At 41.5% G+C, this 25,685-nt stretch overlaps 2 protein-coding genes across 3 annotated transcripts in view; both read right to left on the minus strand.

The window, feature by feature from the left end:
* Positions 1-10,015, minus strand: part of DDX46 (DEAD-box helicase 46) — a 36,980-nt gene extending 26,965 nt beyond the window's left edge. For both annotated transcript variants that reach the window (XM_048860442.2, XM_048860441.2), the window contains exons 1-4: positions 9,856-10,015; positions 5,443-5,631; positions 4,888-5,022; positions 1,260-1,356 (exon numbers count right to left, since the gene is read on the minus strand). In XM_048860442.2, coding sequence (XP_048716399.1) covers positions 1,260-1,356; positions 4,888-5,022; positions 5,443-5,631; positions 9,856-9,872 — 438 coding nt within the window. In that variant the 5' untranslated portion in view covers positions 9,873-10,015. The remainder of the gene's footprint in view (positions 1-1,259; positions 1,357-4,887; positions 5,023-5,442; positions 5,632-9,855) is intronic.
* Positions 10,016-13,205: 3,190 nt separating this feature from the next.
* CAMLG (calcium modulating ligand) lies at positions 13,206-25,685 on the minus strand. Its single transcript, XM_048861848.2, has 4 exons — positions 25,421-25,685; positions 20,588-21,045; positions 19,844-19,909; positions 13,206-16,171 (listed from the first exon to the last, which is right to left on the minus strand). The coding sequence occupies exons 1-4, from the start codon at positions 25,605-25,607 to the stop codon at positions 15,980-15,982; spliced, it is 903 nt and encodes a 300-aa protein (XP_048717805.1). The 5' UTR covers positions 25,608-25,685; the 3' UTR covers positions 13,206-15,979.

Here is a 25,685-nt window from a genome sequence, read left to right on the forward strand (position 1 = left end):
GAATTATTGGCCTGACTCTGCACTTCTTTATACAAACTCCTCTTTCAAATCTATGGGAGTTTTGTCTGAGGATTGCACAATATAAAACACACTGCAATACAAGTTTAACTTAATATATCTCAGGTTCACTCTATAGTGACACAAACTACTATACTTGCATGAGCGAGGTGACTAAAATAAAGTGAAATGCAGTTATCTGCCTTTCATCCAATGCCAGAACTTGGTCCTAGGGATCTACATTTCTAAACAAATACTCCTAAACACGTCAAACTTTCCTCACCCTCATAGGGAAAGTATACAACAGCAATGATTCTCAACCATTTTTTGGTGCGAGACCCTGAAAAGCCACCTTGCAACTCGTTATTTCCCCAAATTATTTGTGTCAGAGCAACAAGCTATGAGTGGATTATAACCAATGAGTCCTAGGCAGGAGTTCTGGTTGAAGGTGCATGCATAGTTGACTGGATTTGGTGAGGATGCTGGTTTGCTGGCCTGTTGCTGACTCCTGCCAGACTGGAGGGTTTGTCATGAAGCACAGATTCCCCTGCCCCAGAGCCAAGCATTGTCTGTGTATTGGAGTCAAGTATCAGGGTGTAGCCATGTTAGTCTGTATCCACAAAGAGTCGGGTGGCACCTTAAAGACTAACAGATTTATTTGAGCATAAGCTTTCATGGGTAAAAACCCCACTTCTTCAGATGCATGGAGTGAAAATTACAGATGCAGACATAAATATACTGGCACATGAAGAAAGGCTTGTGTGTTGGAGTGCTGCTCTAGAACTGGGTGAAGCAGAGGCAAAGACAGAGGAAGCAAACTGCTCCTTCCCTTTCTTCCCCCTGACTCCTGCTAGGTTCTAGTGACCAAAGGATATTTTCTACATAAAAATGTATTTAGAAAGCACTTGACCTGAAGTAAGATTGTAGGCATTTCTAAACTCATCTAACCCTCCACAACCAGCAATCAGTGGGATGTGACACAAATGACCCTGCACAATCTGCCTGAAGTTTGTATTCTACAGGCTAAGAAGTCCTGCATTAAGGGAAGAATGTTTCTTCTGTCAAGTGGTAGAAGCATACCCATTGTAACAGAAGTCTATGCTCTGTGAGGTCCAGACCTAAAAAAGGGATTATCTAAGGTGATTTTTTAAAAATACAGTAAACTATATCTAAAGTTCTAAAATAAATTTATCATTTGTAACAGCTAATGTTTAAAATACAATCTTCTGATATAATCTTCTCTCATTGGTCAGTATACATACACTAACATCTTTATCCTTTTCTTCTTCTTTGTCTTCTTTCTCTTTTTTCTTTTCTTTGGAAACTTCCACACCTTCCGTCTTTTCTTTAGACCTTGATCTGAAAGATAAGATCAAAAATGTATGTACTGCATGTCTGATCTAAACAGACTGTTCCAGCTTTTCTTGTGTGTGCTGAAAGAAAATGATTTTTTTAAATATCTTGCAGACTATATTTACTTCCCAGAGAATCTCTTCATTTCATGGACATACTTCCTAGAAATAACAGAGATGCAAAAATCTGTTAGGACACATTGATTCATATGCTCTAGTTCTGTTGTTCTCATTTCTTTATGGGAGGAAGTTGCAGACTTCATTTCCAGAAATACTTAGAACTGATACTCTCATGGTTCCAGAGTTTATTTTACACCACCTTGAAGATAGCTATTGGAACAGAGATACTCAGAAATTACTGTCTTTTGCACTTCTAATACCACAGGGATCTAGCACCTTCCCTTGTAAGTCTGAGTGCCCCTGGAGGATTTCACTACTGGCTGAAAAACATAAGGACACCTCCCGTCAGGAAAGGCTACCTACATAACTTGATCCAAAACCCATTTACATTTATTACAGATTTTACTATTCCTACCCCCTCTAGGTTAGATGCATCTATTTTTTATTAAACGTGTGGCTAACCCATGATAATACATTTAAAATTCACTTTTTAGCTAAAAAAAAAAAGTATTAAGCTTTTTTCATAGCCCACAGGGCTATTTTAATACAAACCATATGTTTATTTTACAAGATGTTATGTCATTCCAACTTCTCTGAATACAATTTTGTGATGTTTTGATTAAGGCCCCGGGATAGTCATCAACCTCCTTATTCTATATACACGTTAATGTTACAGTTTACCTATACAGTACTGCTTTTCTTTAAACTGTGCAACTTCATTGTCTGGTTATGATTATAATTGAAAATTCAGTTTAAAATGTATTTAGAAATCACTTGACCTGAAGTAAGATTTTACACATTTCTAAATTCAACATTAAAGGGACCTCAAACTGCACCTTTTTGTTAAGTCTAGTTATTAGTCATCTTATTTGATCATAAACTCATACAGGTAGGGTCCCTGTCTACTCCATGTTCTCTACAACGCTAAGCATGCTGACAGCATTCAGCAAACACCACAAATACAAAGCGATGGCATGGTATAAGCATATTTCATGGATTTCTTTGAAGTGTTATACTATGCACTTTATCTATTAGCATGAATATTAAAGAAATCATTGTAACATGTACTTGACTTGTATTTGAATATGTAGCTTTATTTAATATCCTCCATTATAGTAGTAATATTTAGAAAATGCAGCATTCTTCTTATCTCAGATAAGTGGTTTTGATCTTGAACACAACAAGCAATTTTGAGGAAGAGTAACCAACAAAATGTTGTTTAAAACAGTACCCTTTGTTCTTGATTTCTGTGAGCCTGCGTTCAACAGCAAACACCACATACTGAATGGCTTTGTTTGTTTCGCTATTTGCGACGTAGCCCAGATCAATGCAACTTGTGTTGTTCTAAAAACTCCTCATATGTATTTAAATATTGCACTTGATATTAAGGCCTGGAGGCAATAAGTCAGGAAAGCCATGCACATCTCTGGCTTTTAGAAGAAGGATAATATTCAGTGAGTGCATATGCACTGCCTAAACCTTATGGTTTGTTCCCATTGCTTAAAAGCTCTTTTCTAGATCTAAGTAGCTACATATCCTATATTTTATTTATTATTATTTACATTAGCATAGTACCTAGGAGCTCTAGTCATGGACCAGGACCCCATTGTGCAAGGTGCTGTACTAACACAGAACAAAGATAGATTGTCAGCTCTTTGCGACAGGAACTAAGTGTAAGACGAGACAACAGATGGATACAGGCAGACAGAAGAGTATAAGGAAGGAAAAAAATAATATTTTAAGTTCTATAAATGCTGTTTTACATATTAGGAACTCTCATGCATTTCACTGGAGGAATAGTTCTATTTCAGTAATACAAGAAAAGACCTGAATACACGTAAATTTAAAGTTAAGGTAGTGACACCTACCAAAAAAAAAAATTCACACTGACCCTAATATATTTAAATCATAGTTACTTCATGTTTTGTGTCACACCTCTGTGGAAAGGATGTGTTAAAGGTGACCTCTAGCACAGCTGACACTCATGCGGCGTTTTGAAAACGTAACTCTCGTTGAAGAGTTTTTTGTTGAAAATACTGTGGCTAAATCACATAATGCCTCTTAGAAAATTGAGTGATAGTGTCATCCATTGTTCTTATCACAAGATTTATTTAAATAATTTTAATATATTAATGTCCCCCAAAACCTGTGTAGGCAGCAGACCTTCTTGTAACAAGTGTTTGCCCCATGCCAAGTGCCTTCATCTGGGAAGTGGTGCTCTCCAGCACTGTGGGTTGTATTGCTGGCTCTGCCGTGAACTTATAGGGTGTCCTCTGCCAAATCACTTAAACTCTTTGAACCTACATTTACTATTACTATATTACAACTCAGCGGGTTTTATGAGACCTAATTAGTAGTTATAAACCGCTTTAAATTGCTGGATGACAGTAAGCTGACTTTTCACTTACTAAAGTCACTTTTGTGCATGATTTCCAAATGATGCACTGAGTCCCTGCCTACCCTGCCCCCATATGTCAAGTACATGTTACAATGATCTAGTTGAAACAAACTAAGATCAACATCTAAAGATAAGCCTTTTTACCAAACACACAAGCCTTTTTACCAAATCTATTCAGACTTTCCAGAAAGCTTGTTTTATTCTCCTACAGGGATGGAGAGCTTTACAAAAACAAAAAGGGACAAATGTCCAGCAGGGAGAATATGAGCGTGAACTTCTGTTTCTAGAGCTGAAAGATTAACCTAATGTTTGATCTAGCTCCCAATCTGGGCATTTTGAATTTGAGCAACATTCTGCAATGGTGAAAGTTAATCATCTGGCAAATGATGATCCAGGAACAGGCATAAATAGCCTAAGATGCTAAAGAGGCATTCTGTGCATTTTCACAAGTGCAGAGGGTGATGATGACAAGGCATGTAGCATAAAAAAGGGGTTGCACTTAGGGATGTAAATAGCATGTACAAAAAGTAACCATTTAACCTATTAAAATTCTACTGGTTAAAAGGTTAAATGTTTAGCTGGGGAACTAAGGATGCGGGGGGGTTCTGCAGTACACCCATGTTTGGGGCCCCACTGGCACCCGGGGTCCCACCTGGCCACTGGGCGGCAGCAGAGTTTAATTGTTAAACGAAACCGATAAGCATCAAGCTTAACGGTTAAACTTTTACATCCCTAGTTGCAGTCAGCTACTTGGGTGAGAAAACCAATGTTATTTTCCAAATGTGTATACACACTCACACAAAAGTTCTCCTGGGAAAAAGCCTTATTATGCCAAGGAACATGGTGAGGAATATTTTTATTCCTGAAAAAAAGATTTACAGAAATACTGGAAAACCAATTTAATATCTGATAAATCTATCTGGTAACTATATCCAATCTCCATATAGGAAGAGACTATAATCTATAAATCTTCCCATGTCTAGTTACTAACATATTAATCACAGCTGTGAATGAGAGTACCTGTTTTCTGTTTTCTTGCTCTTGCCAGGACTGGTGGACCGGGACCGTCTACTTCTGCTTCTGGACCGTTTCCTCTCTCGACTGCGTGATCTTCTTCTCTCTCTGCTCCGTTCCCTCTCTCTGCTTCTTGAACGTCTGCCACAGAAGTACAATTGGTTTATTTAGTATTCTGCACTTATGGCCATTATTTTAAAATATAAGAGTATATGAAAACTGAGACATTTTGGTTTGGGGGGGAAACATTAACATAAATTGGTCTGTTAACATGGGAAAAAACAATCTTCAGCAAAAATCTGCAAAAGGAAGCCAAGATCCATTAAGGCTATGGACAGGGTTACCAAATCCAAATTACAGCAGCTTGTCACAAGCCAATAATTGAAATCAAGTATACTATGTACTACTTTACCTAAGTAAAACCTATTACAAAAGGCAGATACCAACACCAATCGTACAGAGAGGAACATCAGATATTCATAATAAGATAGCTCAGACTGACTCAAGTCAAGTCTTATTTTCCAAGAACACATACATTTCCTGAGATTTTACGACTCATACCTCAGGCGCTTCCTGTCCCTTGACCGAGATCTCCTCTTGTCCCTACTGCGTGACCTCTCACGCCTGCGTTCTCGATCTCTACTTCTAGAACGTCTGTCTTCTCCACGTTTTGCTCTTTTGTCAGCCGGAGATCGACTTCTAGAGCGGCTACCGGAACGTCCACGTGATGTGGAGCGCTTCCGATAATGTCTGTGTAGTTGCAAATTCACAATAAAAGAATCAAGATGTATAGAAGAACACTTTGCAGTTTAAAGGTACTTTAATCACATTTAGAACAGAAACCATAAAAAGGAAAGACCAGGTCTTTTTTTTAAGATTACAAAAAAGTCTTTCCTGGTCTTGTATAACTGAATTAGTACACACACATATGCACCTACTGAGATACTGAAGTTAGCTGGATTACTTTGCTATATATCATTGAAAAAGTCCTAGTGAGGTCACACCACGAGAGCACAGCTCTTTGTGATAGCATCAGAATCCCAAGAGGAGTTTACTATTTAGTAATCCATCAATTTTTATATTCAGGAAAAAGGTTAAAACTGCATGTAAATATGTCTCATATTTTATAACACTAGGGCAACCTGCCTCAGTTTATATCTCAGTTCCAAAGAGATACTATAAAACTCCGTCCAAAAAATTGTGTGCAAGCATGAGCCTGTTTGGTGTAATGAATAGGGCAGTGGACTGGAGTCAGGAGATTTAGATTTTCTTCCCAGCTCTGTTACTAACATGCTGTGTGACTCTGAGCAAATCACTTCTTCACCTCTCTGTGCCTCTGTATTCGTCTCCAACCTTTTGGTCAGTTCTGTCTATTTAGACTGTAAGCTCTCTGGGAAAAAGACTGTCCCTCCAGCATTTGTGCAATTTGCAATGGGGCTTGGATCTTGGCTGGGCCAGTAAGCGCTTCTCTTATAAAATCACATGTGGCCACAGAGCATGTTTCAAGTTGGCAGCACTATCAACAAAGGATACAAACTGTAATGAGCAGAGGAGTCCATGACAAGCATCTTTTATCTTAGGATTCAAAAATGCTCAAATTTTATAAACTTACACCTTTAACAGACACAGGAATCATTACATCCATCACAGAAATGCAGATACCTCTGAGTGAAACATAACAATGTGTAAACACCATATTACATTGGACAACAATTCAAGACAAAAAAAATGAAGACCTGAAATAGCAGGGATAATTTACATACACAGCATCTCATAACTGAGTTGGAAGTTTCTCAGGACACATAGATTAACACTCAGCTATCAGGGAAATAGGGGTATGTCTCCACCATGGAGACTATACAGTACCAGTATAGCTATGTCTATGCTGCCAGGGCTGTGCTAACGCAGCCTACATCAACAGTAGAGGTTTTTCTGTCAGTGTAAGACACCCCCTCAAATAACATTAGCTGCGGCTAATGTGAGGCCACAGTCTTCTGTCACCATAGCGGCGTCTACACTGAGGGTTATGTAGGCATAGCTACGTCGGTCAGGGGTGTGGTTTTTTCACATCTCAGAACTATGCCAATATACCTTTCAAGAGTAAACCAAGCCAAGGAGTCATGAGACCTACGCTATGTCTACCAGGGGTCAGGACCCGATGGCACGCGTGCCAAAGACAGCACACAAGCCAATTTTTAATGGCACACTGCTGTGCCATTAAAAATCCTGCCCGCTCTTCTCTGCCCACCGCTCTCTCCTTGCGGGGCAGGCAAGCTTCCCCCTTCCCCTGCCTCTTCCCCCAGTGTGCTAGGTTCCTGCCCCTCCTTCTCTCCCTCCCTGCGGCCAGTCAGCTGAGGGCCCTTGCTAAGGGGCCCTTGCTATGGAGGGGGAGAGGGAAAAGCAAAAGCGGAGCCGCAGCATGCTCTCTGCTCCAGGGACCTTGGGGAAGAGGGTGGAATCTGCATGTCCCCTCCAGCCCCCTGCTGTGAGCCGCTCAGGACTGGGGGCTGGGAGCACCCTCACGACCCCAGCCCACACCCCCAGCCCTCTGCCCTGAACCCCCCCACACCCCAGCCCTGACCCTCCCCACACACACTCCCAGCCCTCTGCCCCGACTCCTGCACCCCCCCCACACTCCCAGCCTCCCCCCCACAACCCATGCCCTGACTCTTGCACATCCCCATCCCCACCTTGAGCACCAAACAGGAGCTCCTGCACACACACCCCACATTCCCACCTGCACCCCTCGCACCAAATGGGAGCTGCCCAGGTAAGAGCTCCACACCCAAACCTTCTGCCCCAACCCCAAGCCCCCTCCCTCATTCTAGCTCCTGGCCACACCCTGCACCCCCAACCCCCAGCCTGCTCCTTCACCCGCAGCCCTGTTCTCAGCGCACTCCCAACCTCATCTAGGTGCAGAAAGAGAATGGCTAGAACCAGGGAGAGGTACCTACTCTATGTGGACAGAGCCGGGACACCAGACCGGCAGCGGGCTGAGCGGGGGCAGCAGCAGCCAGGATCCTGGCTGGCAGGAGCAGGCGGACAGAACCCCAGACCGGCAGCAGGCTGAGCAGCAGCGGGCTGAGCTGTTCAGCCCGCTGCCGCCGGCCCCACTCAGCCCGCTGCCGGCCTAGGTGAATGGAACCCCAGGCCGGCAGCGGGCTGAGTGGGCCAGTGGTGTAAGATCAGCATTTTAATTTAATTTTAAATGAAGCTTCTTTAACATTTTGAAAACCTTTTTTACATATGACAATGGTTAGTTATATATATATATATATATATATATATATATATAGACTTATAGAGAGACACCTTCTAAAAAACGTTGAAATGTATTATTGGCACACGAAACCTTAAATTAAAGTGAATAAATGAAGACTCGGCACACCACTTCTAAAAGGTTGCCGACCCCTGGTCTACACTATAGGCTTCTGCCAGCACAGAGGTATCATCCCGGAGCAACACAGCTGTGTCAGCAAAATACTTTAGTGTAGACACAATTATACTGGCAAATCTGTGCTTTTACTTGTTTCGCTTGGGGGCGGAGGGGGGGAGAATTACAACAAGCATGAAAGCTCACACTAGTAACAGCGCTTTACCGATATAAGTATACTATACCAGCAAAACACTCTGCAAGTACAGTATGCCAATATAGCACTCCTAGTATAGATGGGGTTTTAGAATTTAATCCCATAGATTTGTTGTGTTCCCTTGAGAACCTCAGTTTTGGCACCTGCAAAAGAGTAATATCTATCTATTATTATTTAAAGAAATCTGATAGCTCACAGCACAACCAAGTATGGTAGAAGCAGCAATGGGAGCCACATGGTTCTGGAGGAAGCTACTGAAACAACTAATCTGATGAAAAAAGGACAAAGCAAAGAGTCCAGAAGCATCCAGTGCAGCCCACCCTCTGTGTACACTGCTCAACTCAGAGGTATAATCTCCCAATATCATTCATGGGTATGGCTTGAGTTAGGTCAGTTTTGACATGCCTGCCGTTCTGACCCTTCTCTGATGGCACCACTGCATTCCATGGAGTGTGGGTTTGTCTTCATTGAAAAAACAGGTGCACTCATGACATCAGGATAGCCTACCTCTGTGTAAAGTCCCATTAGAGGCACCACACAAATAGTTTTTGTCTCGATATAGTTACTCACAATGTCAATCCTATATCGCCCCCCCCCCCCCGAGCTGTCCTTCACCAGCTACATCAAGATAAAAACGGCAATGCCTCGTCTCCACTAGCGTCTCAACGTTCAACGAGACGATGCACTTCACGGACGTTAAAACCCAGCACAAACCATTCTCATTTAACACGTTTACGGGACTGAATCCCCCACAGTGCCGTCCATCATTTTGGTACACGCAATCTGCTCCGCTGGGCTGCAGACGAGAACCACCACCACTTTCTACCCCTGCGCTTGCCCTGAGGGCTTGAAGCCAATCCATCCCCATGGTTTTTCTCGGGAGAAACTGGGGGGGGGGGGAGTGCGGGGGGTCATTAACGGTCATTAACTGGCCGGAGATTGGGGAACATCCGAGCAGGGGGCAGGCAGCATCAGACCCACTCTCTCTTCAAGACCTGGGGGCACGAGACCTCGCCGCTCCCTCTCCCACCCCCGCGACGGGCCGAGGTGACGCCACCGCTCGGGCCTCAGAGCCGCGGACACCCCGCTCAGGCCACATGCGGATCTTCTGGAGACAACACCCCGTACGAGGCAACCCCTCTGGGGGCGGCGGCTCCCTGGACGCTCCCCCACAGCCTCGACAACGGCCGGCTCCTCCCTCCAGCCCTGGGACCCCCCCACCGTCGAGCACGCGGAGGGAGCCCGCTCCCCGGCTCCTTCAGGCCCCGGCCCCAGCTCCTCGGCGAGCCTCCCCTCAGCTCGGTCCCGCCGCGGCCCTTTGTTCCCGTGGCCGGGCTGGAGCCACCCCGCTCGGACAGTGGCAGAGCCGCTCCCGCCTCCTCACCTGGACTCTCGGCCCATGGCTGCTCCGGGCCCGGGCGCGCGGAGCAGCAGCAGCGGCGGCGGTCGCTGGGATTCAGCTAGATCCGGGAACCCCTACGCAGCTGCCGCCATTACGAGCCCGTAGCGCGGTGACCAACGAGAGGAAGGAGCGGGACCGGCAGCGGGAAGCTGCCTGCCCCACTCGTCCCCGGGATACAGCGCGCCCTGGCGGCTGGAGACGGGCAGTGCGGCCTGAGGCAGTGCAAGGAGTGCACTCTTTGGGGAAAGGGCACGCGCTTTCTCTCACACCGTGCTGCACTCATCAGCACCCCTGCCACGGCAATCAAACCTCGGCCCAGCCCAGAGTCCCAGGCAAGGTCCTTTATGGAGGCTGCTGGGAGTTGGAGGGCTTGGGCTGGGTCTGGTCTACATAGGGTGACCAGATGTCCCAATTTTATAGGGTCAGTACCAATATTTGGGAATTCTTCTTATATAGGCATCAATTACCCCCGTCCCAATTTTTCACACTTTCTATCTGGTCACCCTAGGTCTGCACTAGCCTCTTTGGTCAAGTTTCTCATTAAGAAAAGGAGGACTTGTGGCACCTTAGAGACTAACCAATTTATTTGAGCATAAGCTTCCGTGAGCTACAGCTGCTTCTAGCAGGGCTAACTGGTGGTGGTGATTAAAATGGGAGGCGCTGCGCCACACCTGTGCTCCCATTGGTGGAATCAGGGTGGGGAGGAATCTAAATTAAAATGGGGGGGGTCACAATCTTTGATTCATTTTCCCCCTTTCAAGACTGGCTATCCTCCTCTAAACCCAGAAGTTTTAATGTTCAAGAACACTGGGGAAGTACATCACAGTTGGTGTTCACACCTAATCTTAGATCCTGTGGCTACCAGCCTCCTTAGCATGCAAAAATAACCACATTTGAACACCCTTTGTGTTTTTAGCTTCCCCATTTACTCTGCAGCAATACTTCTTACCTAAGCTAAAGATCCCTGGAGTGCTCAAAATACGGTGGGATTTGCTCACCAGTACAATTTTAATGTGAAAGTGGGGATAGGGACGTGCTGAACCAGTGACATATGAGGGTGGCAGCTAAGAAGTGCTGCTCGACCGAGACTACTGAGTCCAGGGGCATATAAGGGTGGCAGCTTGAAAGTGCTGATTGATGCGGTCCACTCAGACTTGCTCTGTGTGTGTGTTCATCTGGTTCTGGGGTTGGAGGAACCAAACCCTGGGGAACCTAGGTACAGCAGGATAGCTGCATTGGGAGAGGACTTGTAAAAAGGAGTAGAGCAGCTCCCTATGAAAACACCGGTGACACAAGCAGTACATTAATAGAATTACAGAAAAAAAACCCAGAAGAGTAACCCTAATGAATGAGCGTACCCCAAAGTAATGGGTAAATCTGGTAACAACATGTAGGCTCTAAAGTTTTACATTGTTTTGTTTGAGTGCAGTTAAGTAACGAAAAAACTACATTTGTAAGTTGCACTTTCATGGTAAAGAGATTGCTTTACAGTACTTTTATGAGGTGAAGTGAAAATACTATTTCTCTTTATCGTTTTTACAGTGCAAATCTCTCTAATAAAAAATATAAAGTGAGCACTGTACAGTTTGTATTCTGTTGCAAATGAAATCAACATATTTGAAAATATTGAAAAACATCCAAAAATATTTAATAAATTTCAATTGGTATTCTATTGTTTAAACAGGGTGCTAAATTGCGATTAATTTTTTTGAGTTAATTGCATGAGTTAACTGCGATTAATCAACAGCCTTAATTTTTTACTATGTTGTATCCCTTGTTAGGATTTTTGGCAGGTTTTCTTCATGTATAGGAGTGTAGTTTGGGAAGGGAAGCCACACCTACATAAAAATAAATGAAGGGTGTAAACCCCCCAAAGGAAGGGCTCTTATTTAGAATGGTCCAATGGGTGTAATTAAAAAAATGCAGTAAAATTAAATCTGAGGCTGCATATCAGGATGAAAAATCATAGTCAATTCAATTAGCCTGCAAAAATATCACCTCAAAGGTGATGGAAGCCTCATTTTTCAGAATATTTAAATCTAGACGGGATAAATACAGACCTCAGAATACAGGTTTCCCTTGGATTGACAAAAGTGACCTAATTATGACTTCCATCTATAACTACATCTTGGCTAACGGGTCCTACTGTCTGAAACCAGAAACATTTGCTCCAGGTAAAAATTACCAGTCCAGATTAAGGAGTATTTTTATTTAAAATTTACAAAATATCAAACTTATTTTTAATGGTCTTGCAACTAAAAACAAAAATTAATCAGTCAAATGAAAACTACACCTGAAAACTGACCATTTTTGTCTTAGGTAGATGCTAATTTTACTAGTAAAGTTATAAAAACCAAGACTTACTATGGAAATAACTACTTTATGAAGACCAAAACAAGACACGTTGTCAGTCCTGTACATTTACAGTAAGACTGTAGAGAATACAGATTAGAATTTTGATTTATGTATTAAAACAGTCATTTTAAATGACTGAAGACAAATCCATTTTACAGAAGAAAATATGAACCTAATCCTAAGTGTGATATACCTGGTACAAACAAAGACTCATCACACGTAACAAGTGTATGATATCAATTACCAAAGGGAATATTCATAATTTCAGAAATTCTTTAAAAAAAAACGTAATATTGGGATCCGGTATGGTCACCTCAGAGTACCCAAACATCTATTGAGATTGATTACCTAAATTTGAATTCCAACTGAACAATTTTCACATGCAATCAATTCAGATTAAAAAAAATAAATGTATATGCATATGACCACCAATTTTGAGGTTTATTCAGTAATCAGTGTGCTAACTTCATGTGCTGTAATTTTAACACATATGCAGTTTATGTACAGTAATTAACCCCAAACAATACTTAGCATTTATATAGTTCTTTTAATCTTTACAGAGCTTTACAAACGTAATATATTATTAATTTACAATACCCCGTAAGTAACCATGAACTTCCCCCCTTCAAAGTGTTACACAGGCAAGTAGTTACTATCTTCTGAGGACTTAATGTCATTTGGATACCTGAACAAGTACAGCTTTGTAGAAAGGGGAAAATAAAACAACACTGAGGCAGGGGTTCAAATACTCATTGAAAGCAACAGAGGGAGTCAGCATCTGAGCTGGGATTACAACTAAGGAATTTCCAGCTCTTAGTCCTGTGCTCAGATCAAACCGTTTACTAATACAGGACAGTGAAATGTAGCCCTTTTTTGATGTTCCCTGTGGAATTGGCAACTTGTCCAGAACATTAACAAAGCATGAGATCTCTATTAATAAAAAAGGTTGGCTTCCCAAGCACACTCAAACCATAAGAGAAGGTGGTAACAAGCATAACTTTAATAAATTTAGTAGAAAACAACCAGTGTAGAAATAATTAAACAGAATATTGTACATGAACAGAGAAAATGAGATCACAGAGATGAAATTCTTTCATTGCTTGGTCAAGGATGAATTCAACTTTATGAACATTTGCCTTATCAGCCCTATACTTCATTCATTCATTACAGCAGAGAGGAGGGTTATATGCACACCCTATCTTCAGCAGCATTATACGTCTGACAAAAGTATTCTTTTCAGAGTCAAAACTTCCATGTTAAACCTCAGAGCAATATTTCTTCTGCCACCTATGAAAAAAATCTGGCTTAGTCATTTCCCAGTTATAGGAATGCAAAAGGAGTAGAGTGCAGAAAAAATATCTGTATGTCAAGATGTTTTTCTAGGCTTAACTAATTACAATTAAACCATTCTTAAAAGCTGAAATATTAGACGGGAATAATGAGAAATTAAGAGTTTTTAGACCCTCCATAGGACTAATATATTGCATTTCTGCAATACTCGTTTATGTGCGATATAATCCTGAAAGTTAGGTCACGTATCTTTTTTGAGCAGACTCATTATTTACGTTTCAACGATGGTTTGAAAAGCTCCTATCTGAATCTGTTGACTGAACCTTTTAACATGTCTATATTTGTGCTGAGACAAGGTGGATGAGGTAATATCTTTAACTGGACCAGCATCTGTTGGTGAAAGAGGCTCTGTGTAGCTTGAAAGCTTGTCTCTTTCACCAACAGAAGTTGGTCCAGTAAAAGTTATTACCTCACCCACTTTGTCTCTCTCTAACATCCTGGGATCAACACAGCTACACTATCACTGCAAACTGCATTTGTGCTATCAGATCTAAATCAGAATAGTTTACAATCTAGCCCTAAATGTATACAATTGGCTGGTCAACAAAAACAATGGTAGTGCAAAAGAACTGAATGTAGTGTAGAATCAGAACACACGATTCTTTTTCGTTCCACAGACATAGGTCTAACAATTGGCTGAGAAATGCAGAATTAAAATTATAATGCAGATAATTTTAGTTGAGAAAGATTAGGCAGAAAGCACAGTCTTGTTTACTTTAGCAACTATAGTCAGATTTTTATTTTTTTTTTGGTTAAGAAGCAAAACTATCACTTTAGACAAGCACCAATAAAATTATTGATCCTCTCCAAATTGAAAAACTGATATTGGCCTATTTCACCTTGTAGCTTCAATAGTAAAAAGACAAGCTACATGGTGGAGGTAACACCAAGTTCAGATGCAGCAGAAATCATTGACGATGGCCAATGTGAAGGGGTGGCTAGCTGGGATAACACTTCAGATAGCCCATTCCTTCCTCTCAATGCGTCACATTTCTGTGGGACTGAAAGAAGAACTACAGCTAGCTCACTTCCCCCTAAAGAGAGAACAGGATTTATCTGCCTTGGCAGCCTCCTAAATCCCTCCTGTCTGGTTTTACACGTGCTCCATAACAGGTACCACTTTCCCCCTCAACACATTGATCTTCATGTGGAAATAAACTCAAAACAACGTGGCGATAAGAAAATGTTTTTCCACTGCCTGTTTCAGTACTTCAGATCTAAATAAGCCTGGCTACTGTGATTTATTTGGAGGGACTTCAAACCAACACATAGAACAAAGGAATAAGCAAGTCAGTCAACATATAGACAGCTCTGCTGAATGCCAGCCAAAGGTTCTGTTACGCTGTTGAGCAGTAGCAGTATTAAGCAGCGGAGCAGAACTCGCATGCAATTAAGATTCTGTTTACATGCAAATGTCTTTAGTAATAAACACAGGTAGAGAAATACAGAAAAGATATACATAGTCAAAATATGTAGTCCCCTGCTTAACTAATGGTTGACCAAAACAGCACAAACATTTTTAATAAATATGAAGCAACTGCTTTAGACTCAGGCTTCTTGAGTGCTGCTTTCACTATATAAAGTGAACCCTCCAGAGAGAACAGTAAACCGGGGTCAAATGAAAGCATGGGTAAAACTAAGGTTAGGATAACTACTAGGATTAGAGAGCTGCCAAATGCTCAGGGAAACGTTATGAGATTAGCATAGTTTCTAACTATGTCTTCTTACTTCTTTAAGAATGACATTTGTAGGACAACAGGATTTTTTTGCTTAGTTGTTTTGCTCCGGTTTCCTCACTTGAAATCAGTCCTGGCTATAACAAATAACTTATGCACAGAGAGGATGAGGACTTCAACTGAGAGCAAGACAATGAGGTGGTGCATCACCAAACTGCAGCAGGCTTGTGGGATGAGGCTATTTTTGTTCAACATTCAGAGTTTGAACAACAGAATGTATGGGTACATTTTATTTTATTTAAATTTTAAAAAGCAGAAGTAATACACAGAGAGCATTCTTTAGGTAAGTCCTGTCACAATGTATAAATAGTTCTGTTGAGAGCACACCAGTTCTGTTGTGTCCTCACACTACCGAGTCAACAAGAAAGTGACACAAAGTAAGTGATGCTTGTGGTACAGTTAAAAGAATATCTAACTAAACAGCAAATGATATAGATCATTGACACTTGCACCCTAATCTCCACATTAGAAATTGAATAAACTGTACTAATACAACCCCAGACCTGGGACCCTGTTCTTCCATTCATAGAGGAGTGGATTTAACCGCTTTCAAGCATTTGAATAGGTAATTAATAAGGTATAAACCTGTGTGGCATACCCAGCGATATTATAGGAATACAGAACGGAAAACTTTTGTGTAACTACTGTATCGAGTTCTACAGCTATCACAGCACTTCAGAACCAAAAAAAACAAGCAGTTCATGGCAGAAGATAAAAGTAAAGAAATAAACACAGAGATCTGTGAAAATGTCTCCCATTTTGCTATAGGTATCCATGGAGCGACTAATCACTTCTGCAGGGATTCCTGACAGTAAAAGAGCAGCAGTTAATACCGTAGTTTTCATCTTCTTTTCACTCTAAACATCAAAAAACAAAAACAGTGATTACTAAATTATTTAATCTGTCACAATCCAGTTCTTCTTAAAGCAACACGCCTACCTTTAAGCCAATACTTGAATATTTTTAGCATGTTTATTTGCTTGAATGGTCAGTATAGACAATATACATTTTATCCCCCATGAAGTCTTGTATCCATTCTCTGCAATTGTGCTCTAGGATTCTGAACATTTCTTTCTTATTGTCCTTGCAGCAGATTCATGCTGAGATGGCTCTAATAGTCTCCCAAACCACCATGGAAAATAGGGAAGTCTGAGTTAGTTTAGCTATGCTGGCAAACCCTCCTAGCACAGACATAGCTTTTAGTGAAAAAAAAAGTGCTTTTACTGGTATAGCTTATATCAGTTCCCTATATAAGCTACACTGGCAAAAGCACTTTTTTGCCAGTATAGCTGCATCTACACTAGGACTTTTGCCATTATAAAAATATCAAAGATATTATATCCCTAACTGACATTACTTTACCAGCAAAAGTTTCTAGTGCAGATCTGCTCTAAGCCTGGGAGGCTTTCATTTATCTTTTCATTTCACGTCATCCAACTGTTTTCTATTCTCAAACTGCCACTGTGCGCTAATCCTGTGGCAGCAAGTCCAGACAGCAAGAATCAGCTTTAGCAGTAAATGCTACAATGTACTGACTGCTACGGAGGGTACAATCTTCTCTCATCCTTCTACAGACCATGGGTATTATATCTCCCAAAGACTGACAAGGGAAGAGTGGAAGCTCACTTGCTGTGTCATGCTTATTTTGAACTGTAAACTCTTCAGGGCTGGGACTGTCTTCACTTGTATTACTGAGTTAAGATCAATTTGATCACACCGTTCTGAAAATCTGAGATCTCAATCCTCTTCTAATGCCGAAAAATTATTTAGTTTAAAACCTGACCCCACATGTGGACTCCAGCAAGAATAGCTGGGACTGCTACATAATTGTTTTATTCTTTTATCTCAGAGATCCCAGTGAGCAGTTTTGGGAGGGTGCTTTTCTGCCCTGAGGATGATCTCATGTGGGATGCCGCAGGTTTCCACTATGCATAGATTGTAAGGACAGCTAGCAAGGAGACATGGAGTGATTTTTTTTTTTTATATATAAAGTATCCTGACAATACCCACTTTGTATTTTCACTTCATCCAATCCATAGTGCAATCAAGCATCTTTTTGTGTCTGACTGAGACTGGGGCATGAGGAGAGCAAGCAAGTTAAAGCTCAAGGGTATAAAAACTGAGGTAATGACCAGCTGGGGCAAGAAGCCAGGAACTATAACGAAGACTAATCAGATTGTTTGTCCCCACTGGTTGTCACACAAGCGTGCAATCTGTAGTCTTGTTATATTAACAGTTGCTTCTGGATAATTCTAACAGTGATGATCAAAACTGCTTTTTTCCATCTTTTTCTGGTTAGGAGAGTGTAACCATCTCTTGATGCAACCCTGCTACTCTAATCAATGCCTTTATCATCTCTAAAATAGATTATGACACTGTGCTCTATTTAGGGCTACATCTTAAATGCATTTGGAAACAACTAGTATAGAATGCAGCAGCTTACTTGCTAAGCAGCTTCTCCCTCCATGAACACACATACACTGCCTATCAGGCTGGTTTCTGGGTCAAGTTCAGGATGTTGGTTTTGACCTAATAAGCCACAAATGGCATTGCACTTCTCTCTCCATGCAATACTGCTTCAGATATCATCAGCACAGGTGATCACACTGGTGCTCCATCAGTTTTCTGCTGATGGAACTGCTGCAGAGCTCTCTCAAGAAGGGCCATGATGACCTTCAAATTCACTCCCTTCTCAGTAGTCTGAAATAATTTGAATCTGTTGACCATTAGGAGGCCTTGACAATTCCATCTCTTAGAATGGGCAACAGAAAAAGGCTAAGACCGTAAGGTTAAGGTTTTTGTAGGAGCTGAAGTGGGAATGTTTCGTGACTGCTGTTCTTCTGATGGGTGAATTGGCTATTCACTGTGTTACAAGTTGTGGTTTAAGTTATTTGTCAAGGGTCCTAAAATCTAGAACAGATGTCTGTTTGGCATTTTATACTGAAATTCATTTTTGGGACAGCAACATTAAGTTGTGTAAAATTTCAAAATGTTGTGATCTATTACAGTTTAGTATTGCAACTTACTATTTTACAGTATAGGTAAATCAAGCCATTTATGACAGGTTTCAGAGGAACAGTCGTGTTAGTCTGTATTCGCAAAAAGAAAAGGAGTACTTGTGGCACCTTAGAGACTAACCAAGCTTATGCTCAAATAAATTGGTTAGTCTCTAAGGTGCGACAAGCCATTTATGAACATTTAAATACAGAGTCTTATACTCAAGGTATCCCAGTGTTTTTACAAAACGAGAAAAACGGACACTGATAGCGGAATGACCTGGGTAAGCAAATATTAGTCATTATTTACTAAGCAATTAGCTCACACAAGATTAATCATTATAATATATTTAAAATGAGGGAAAGGAGTTTGGCCATCTCCTCTCAAAACGTGCCAGGAAAGCTGTACTTTCCACCTTGTTAGCCCAGAGATGGACAGACAGGCCTGTGGTTTAAAGTACTGTATCATTGCAACATATACAATGAAGGATAAATGTTGCCAGCAAGCATATTATTTTCAAATTCAAAAAAGTCACATCCTACAATACTACAGCTAAATAACTGAATTTAGAATAACGGAAACTAGAGCTAAACAAATCTAATGGGTGATCGAATCCAGGTGGTCTAATCCAGGATGGATCCCCTTAGTACATTGTCTGGTGTTTTCTGCACATAAGTTTAGAATGACTTCTTGAAAGTTCACTGTTTTCAATTATATACCTACCTAGGAAAGCCCAACCACTCATTTATTCCTATGGTCTATAGTTAGTTAATCTACTATTCCTTTGAAAAGGAACTTTAGAATTTTAAACTGTGGATCAAGTATTAGTCGACCTTCCTTTACCATATAGGCTGACAAAGACATCAGCTAAGCAGTCACTTCATTGTAATTAACCAGTATAGATATATAAAGCAAGGGATACAGTCTCCTATTGATGAACAGGAAGTTAGGCATGTAAATAAATCCTCACATTTCAAAGTCTTCCACCTTGACTTTTGCCCTACATTTAAACAGTTATTAGTAAGTGAATTCAGTGACCTTGAAAATGAAGGACTAAGGTTCAGTTCACACTGAGGGGAAGAATTCTGTTAGCTCAAACATCTCATGCACATCATCTGTGGATGAAACCACACAACAGTGACCGCAGATAAGTACTGCATGGATGAAAGGTAAATGTTTCATAACACAAAAGAAGAACTAACGTTCTCTCTTGATCAGATACTTCCAATGGTGCTATGACTAAATGTTCACTAGGCACAAGAACAAGACAATAAAACTCATTTTCACTAGAGGGTTTAACAGGATTTGAATGAAGGTCCTGACAATTTAAAGGCTAGTGCATTAATCCACAATAATAGGTGTCTTTCATTTCACAACCTTAAAATGAAAGGGGGCCATATAGATACATCAATTAGTCACTTAATCCTGTTTGTAAAGTACATTCTGTACTAGCTGGGCCCATTCTAAACCATTCTCACAAAAGTTTAAATTACAAATATTTTAAATTAATCTTTTCTGTGTACTGATCTTACCTTTGGAAAATATTTGGACAGTCCCATATATGCAAGTTGTAGAGTAAGAAATGGAGCAAATATTGACTGTGAAGATTGAAGAGAAAACATGAAAATTAGTTAGACAAACAAGGATAATTGAGGAATCACGTTACCTTATTCTTCCAAGGAAAATGCCATTTATGTGTAATAAAATTTCAGACACTACACTGCAAAATCATTCATAGAAAATAACCATTTTTATGAACACTGGTGACCTAAATAGATAAATTTAACCACTAAGGAGGAATATCTGCATAATTCCCTTAGGCCCTGACCCGAGAGGAGATAGACATAGGAGGCCTTACAGAATACCAAAGACTGCTGCCATAGTTACAACATCAGTGCTGTCTAAAGTCAACCTAATTACTCAGAAGATGGTACTTTGTGCTAGCTACATACTTCTAGATGAGATTCCAGCTGAAAACACAGGCAGATGAAGCATTCTGGTGCTAATGTTCTTAGTCCATAGGAGATGAGGTTATAGTTTACACTTCTCTCAACTGCTACTTAGTGGCTGCATTACCCAGACAGTGCAGGTTCTGAGATGACTGCCTGCCTCAAGAACGTAATGACTGCTCATGGCTTATATAAGATTGGCCCAAGAGAAAAAGTTCCCTACTCATCTACTCACTATCTACAGACAAGGGCCATGATGAATTTCATGTTACCTCTAGAAGAGAACTAATGTGGGATTTGCAGCAACAAATATTTTTCTTAACTCACCAAGTACTTGCACACAAAAGCCCTAACTCCTACGGCAAGAAGCGCACATCCCACCAATCTGAAAATGCGAAAAGAATCAAATTCCTCCACTGCATTCCCATTCTCTTGACTAGGCTTCTCATTCATCAGATGGTTTCTTAGCTTCATAGCTTCATCAAATCTTGATAAGTATTGATCTAATCCATGTCGAGATGTTCTCTGTGAAGCTTCTGATGCCACATCCCCTCTGCTACGATGCCGGAGCTCACTGGTACCATCATTACCAAGCTCGGGAGTTTTACTGAACAAGTCCTTTTTATCTCCCTTGAGCTCTATAATGCCACTTGTGTGGTCAGATGTTCCTGCCAAATTACAGACAGAATCACCAAGCACAATTCGCTTTGAAACTGCAGGAACAGGGAGGGAGTTCGATTTATCTTGCTCATGTTGAAGTTTTGAATCTGTGTGACTTTCATCACCTGAAGAGGAGAAACAAAACATGAAGCATGTAATTCCCACTGAATATTTAGATCAGCCTCTCAGACTGCTGGATTTTGGGCATCAGGTTGATGTATTAAATCACTTCTGTGAAACCACAGCTTTACAATTGATAAACATGTTAAAGCTTTTCTTCACAGCATTTTATAAACAGTAATTAACTAATCTTCCTAAACCCCCTGAGAAGTAAATGAGCGACTATCAGCAGTCCCATTTTACAGACAGAGAAACTGAGGCAGTTAAGTGACTTGTCCTAAACAACAGGAGACCTCTGTGTTAGAGCTAGGACTAGAATTCAGGCGTTCCTGACTCTTGCTTCTATGCTCAGACCATTACACCATGTCTCCTTGTGGAGAACAATAAAGAGCACAGCATGAAGCCAACTTCAGCATCAAGACAAAAATCTGTTATCTTGACAGTGACTTCATCAGATCCATATTTTTATTTTTTTATATATACACTTGCAATGGGCTCTAAGAAGCTCAATGACTCCCCTCTACCACCATACTGACTTCCATGGGTTCATATGACACTTTCTAAAACAAAAAATACACATTAAAACCCAGCAATAGTTTATAAAAACTGGTCTCAGAGTAACAGCCGTGTTAGTCTGTATTAGCAAAAAGAAAAGGAGTACTTGTGGCACCTTAGAGACTAACCAATTTATTTGAGCATAAGCTCTCGTGAGCTACAGCTCACTTCATCAGATGCATACTGTGGAAAGCGTAGATGATCTTTTTATACACACAAAGCATGAAAAAATGGGTGTTTACCACTACAAAAGGTTCTCTCTCCCCCCACCCCACTCTCCTGCTGGTAATAGCTTATCTAAAGCTATCACCCATTTTTTCGTGCTTTGTGTGTATAAAAAGACCTTCTACACTTTCCATAGTATGCATCCGATGAAGTGAGCTGTAGCTCACGAAAGTTTATGCTCAAATAAATTGGTTAGTCTCTAAGGTGCCACAAGTACTCCTTTTCTTTTTATAAAAACTGTAGCAAATGTACAGACAATTGAAGAATGCAGCTCAAGTGTCAGCACAGGCAGAGTCACAGTTACTCAGCAATGAAAAACCAAGTAAAAGCACTGGGTTTGAGGAGGGATTTGAAGAATGACATCTGGAACACAGGAAGCAAGAGGTTATTTCAAGCAAAGAGAGCAGTGTAAAAAAGGCATAGAATTCAGAGTAAGCGAAGCAGACAGAAGGAGCATTAAGGGCCATATGCAACCTAGAAGGTATGGAAGGAAACAAGGCAAGATGTAGTTCAATTGCAGAGCTGCAGAGTGCTAAATGAGGACAATGACCTTTCAACTGGTGGGGAAAGAGAAAATGCAATAAAAGAATATTCCAGTCATGGGTATTAAACCAGGAAAAACAAACCTTTAAGAGAAGTATTTTTCATAATCAAAACAAACTGACTCATTGTTTATGGCCACTCTTGCATATTAAAATCTGAAAGCTCACTCTTTACGAGTCTTTTAGTCTCTTCCAAAATTCCACTACAAATATGCAATTGGTCATATGTAATCTATTTTTCCAGAAAATTTTGTGACTTCACTCATTGTTGATGAATTACTATAGGAGCTAGCTCAGATCAAGTTAAAAGTGCTTTAAATATTTCCAGACATTGTTTTAGTTAAATTTAAAGATGAAATAAAACAACTATAACACAGAAAAGTTGGAAAGAAATGTTTAATACCTTCCATACAACTATGAGAGTCATCAAAATGAGAACAAATTTGTGGAGAAATAACATATTGGAGAAAAATGGTAGCATGTCTAGTTATGAGAGCTGGAAACTGGGAGAAAGGACTCCAGGGTTCTGATCTGATCATAAACTGTGACTCTCTGCCTGTGCTGACACTTGGGCAGCATTCTTCAATTGTCTGTACAACATCTGCTACCTTCTTTAATGCCATCTGCAAAACTGTCAAGCAAGGGTTACCCCTTATAAAGGCAGAGGGAATAAAGAATATTGTTAACATGAAAGCCTTACTTACAACTTTACATTTCAAACGCTTTAACTGTTTTTGTTTTTCTATGTCTTTAATAAAATATTTAAAAGATTGAGATGGTGGCTATTATTGTTGGACCATATTAAAGAAGTTCTGTATTAAAAATCACAAATGAGTTTGATTCCCCATACTTTAAATTCCAGGGTATTACTAATTAAAAGGTCTCTTGGTTTTTGGTACTGTTTCTCTCCCTCTGTGTGTGAAACTTACAAGCTGCTAATTGTGTTAGCATTTCTAAGAGTCTGTTCTCAAAGCAATTCTTTGTAACAACTACTCCTCACACAGAGAGAGACTCAAAGCAATACTCTAACAGAAACAGCACCCAGAGACTCCCTGACCTTTTGTTGTATTCATCTTGCTTTGTTAATAACTGTGATTAAAATAGCGATAGAGGATGTATGTGGATGGATGCTTGGTGTGGATAATAACTGAATGATCAGGGAGGTGCCAGCCTAAGAATCCAGTGTCCATCGGCTGAAGAAGTGGAAATAACCAGAGGACCCCCAGAGGGCAGACTGGAATCCACCCAACAGCCTCAAGGATGGGAGAACCAAAGAACAAGATAACATCTGGCAGCACGGAGCCGTCAGGAATGTGCTACCTGCTGATTGATTCAGCAACAGCATGATGAAGCAATTCCCATAGACTGGCATAGGAAGAAATTCCTATAAAAATGGACTCTAGAAAGTGAGAACTTTGGGGTCTGATTCTGCAAACCAACTTCCAGGAGCATCAGATGAGCATCTGACAAGGCCCTGCTCCCTCCTCATGTCCAGGCCACCTGGCCAGTGGCTTGGCATGAGCAACTCTAAGGCTGGTAACTGTGATAACAACCTTGCAGAACCTGTGTGTGTGTGTATGAATGAATGTGTGAATAAATATAAAACTGAATGGAATGTTATAGCTGTAACTAACTGCTTACTATGAAAAGGCAAGTGAGCTGTAGCTCACGAAAGCTTATGCTCAAATAAATTGGTTAGTCTCTAAGGTGCCACTAGTACTCCTTTTCTTTTTGCGAATACTGACTAACACGGCTGCTACTCTGAAACCTGCTTACTATGATTCTTTCTGTATTCACAATAAATGTGGCATTTTGCCTTTTCCCCTTTCATAAGATCCTGCTGGTTTTTATTTTATTGGTATAACATAATGGGAGTAAGCCAGTGATAATTTCACACAAAACCCCAAACACAACATTAAACAGATTAAGTGTGAACAGTGAAGAAGAGTTTTATTAGCATTCCTTTGTTGGGCCCGAGGAACCCCCAATCAACACAACAGGACACAATCCTACCTACTCCTAGTACAAGCAGAAAATTCCATTAAAGTCCATGGCAATTCTGTGCATAGAGTTTTTGCAGGATCAGACCCTTCAACTGTAAATTATTTTTTAGGGGGCAGGAGGAGGGGACACACACACACACACCTTGTTTTGTGTGTCTACAGAGCTATTTAGATCTATGGTACTTTATATATATAATAATAACCCTAATACACTAAAGGGCCCTGAAAAGAAGTTTAATATGATTCCAACTATATGAAACATGGAAGAAAAGAATATGGCCACAAGCAACAAATCTCAATAACACAGTAAGATGGAGTGTGCAGAAGTCACCTGAACTATTTTACTGAGGGCAGACAATGCCGAGGTCAGTGAAAAGATCTCCAGATACCACCCCTCATCCACTGAGGGAAATCACACACGCATTTGTATGCTGCGCCGAGATGTGTTTCTGCACAGCGAAGTGGACTCCTGCAATCTCCGCAGTATTGATGGGTGAGAGTTCGCTAGTATCACGTAGCAGCATAAGCAGAAGAGGAGTGAGGACGTAACTGCCATAGAAAAGCCCCACCACCGAAAGCACAGTCATGCCCCCACCCATCTTGGTGGGGAAGAGTGTTTTCCCTGCTCCCGGAGAGGAGTGTTTTCCCTGCTCCCGGAGGAAGATGCCATCGCTGTTCGTGCCCTGAGCCCCTCGCCTTGCCTAGAAGCAAGGTAACAAAAGCATAGCCGCTGCTTCAGCCTGGGGAGGAGACGAGCGGGGGTGTCATATACCCCCAAAGCTATGGGGCCAGCCACAGCCTCCAACCTATGCTGGCCCTATCTCCCCTGCCCCCTTTTAAATGGCAGGAGTATCCCCAGCAATCTCCAGCCCAGCCTGGCCCCCTTCGATGGAGGGGGGGGGGGTCCCGCCAGCAACCTCTTCCTCTTGCCTGCCCCCAGCCCCTTCCTCGAGTCTTCATGGAGGCCACAGCCCCTGACCGCTGGCCTCCCGTCGGGCGAGGGCTGAGCGACACCCGGCCTCACCTTCGCCCCCCAATGCCTCCCCGCCTCTTACCCTTCACCCCGCCCGGCCGGTGGAAGCCCATGATTCGGTTGATCCTCTCCTCCGAATTCATCAGCAGCTTCCTCCGCCGGAGCTCGGCCCGGCGCTGCGACACGGAGAGCACTGCGGGGACCCCCATGGGGCCAGGAGCCGACCTGGCCCCGCCACCATCCACCACGGCCAGCGCCTCCGGCTCCATCCGCAGCAGACACAGCACAAGCGTCTCCGCCCCCTCACAAAACAATGAGGCCTGCCTGGCCTCTCCACCTCCCTCAGG

Source organism: Caretta caretta, chromosome 8 (genome assembly GCF_965140235.1).
Source record: "Caretta caretta isolate rCarCar2 chromosome 8, rCarCar1.hap1, whole genome shotgun sequence".
Lineage (NCBI taxonomy): Eukaryota > Metazoa > Chordata > Testudines > Cheloniidae > Caretta > Caretta caretta.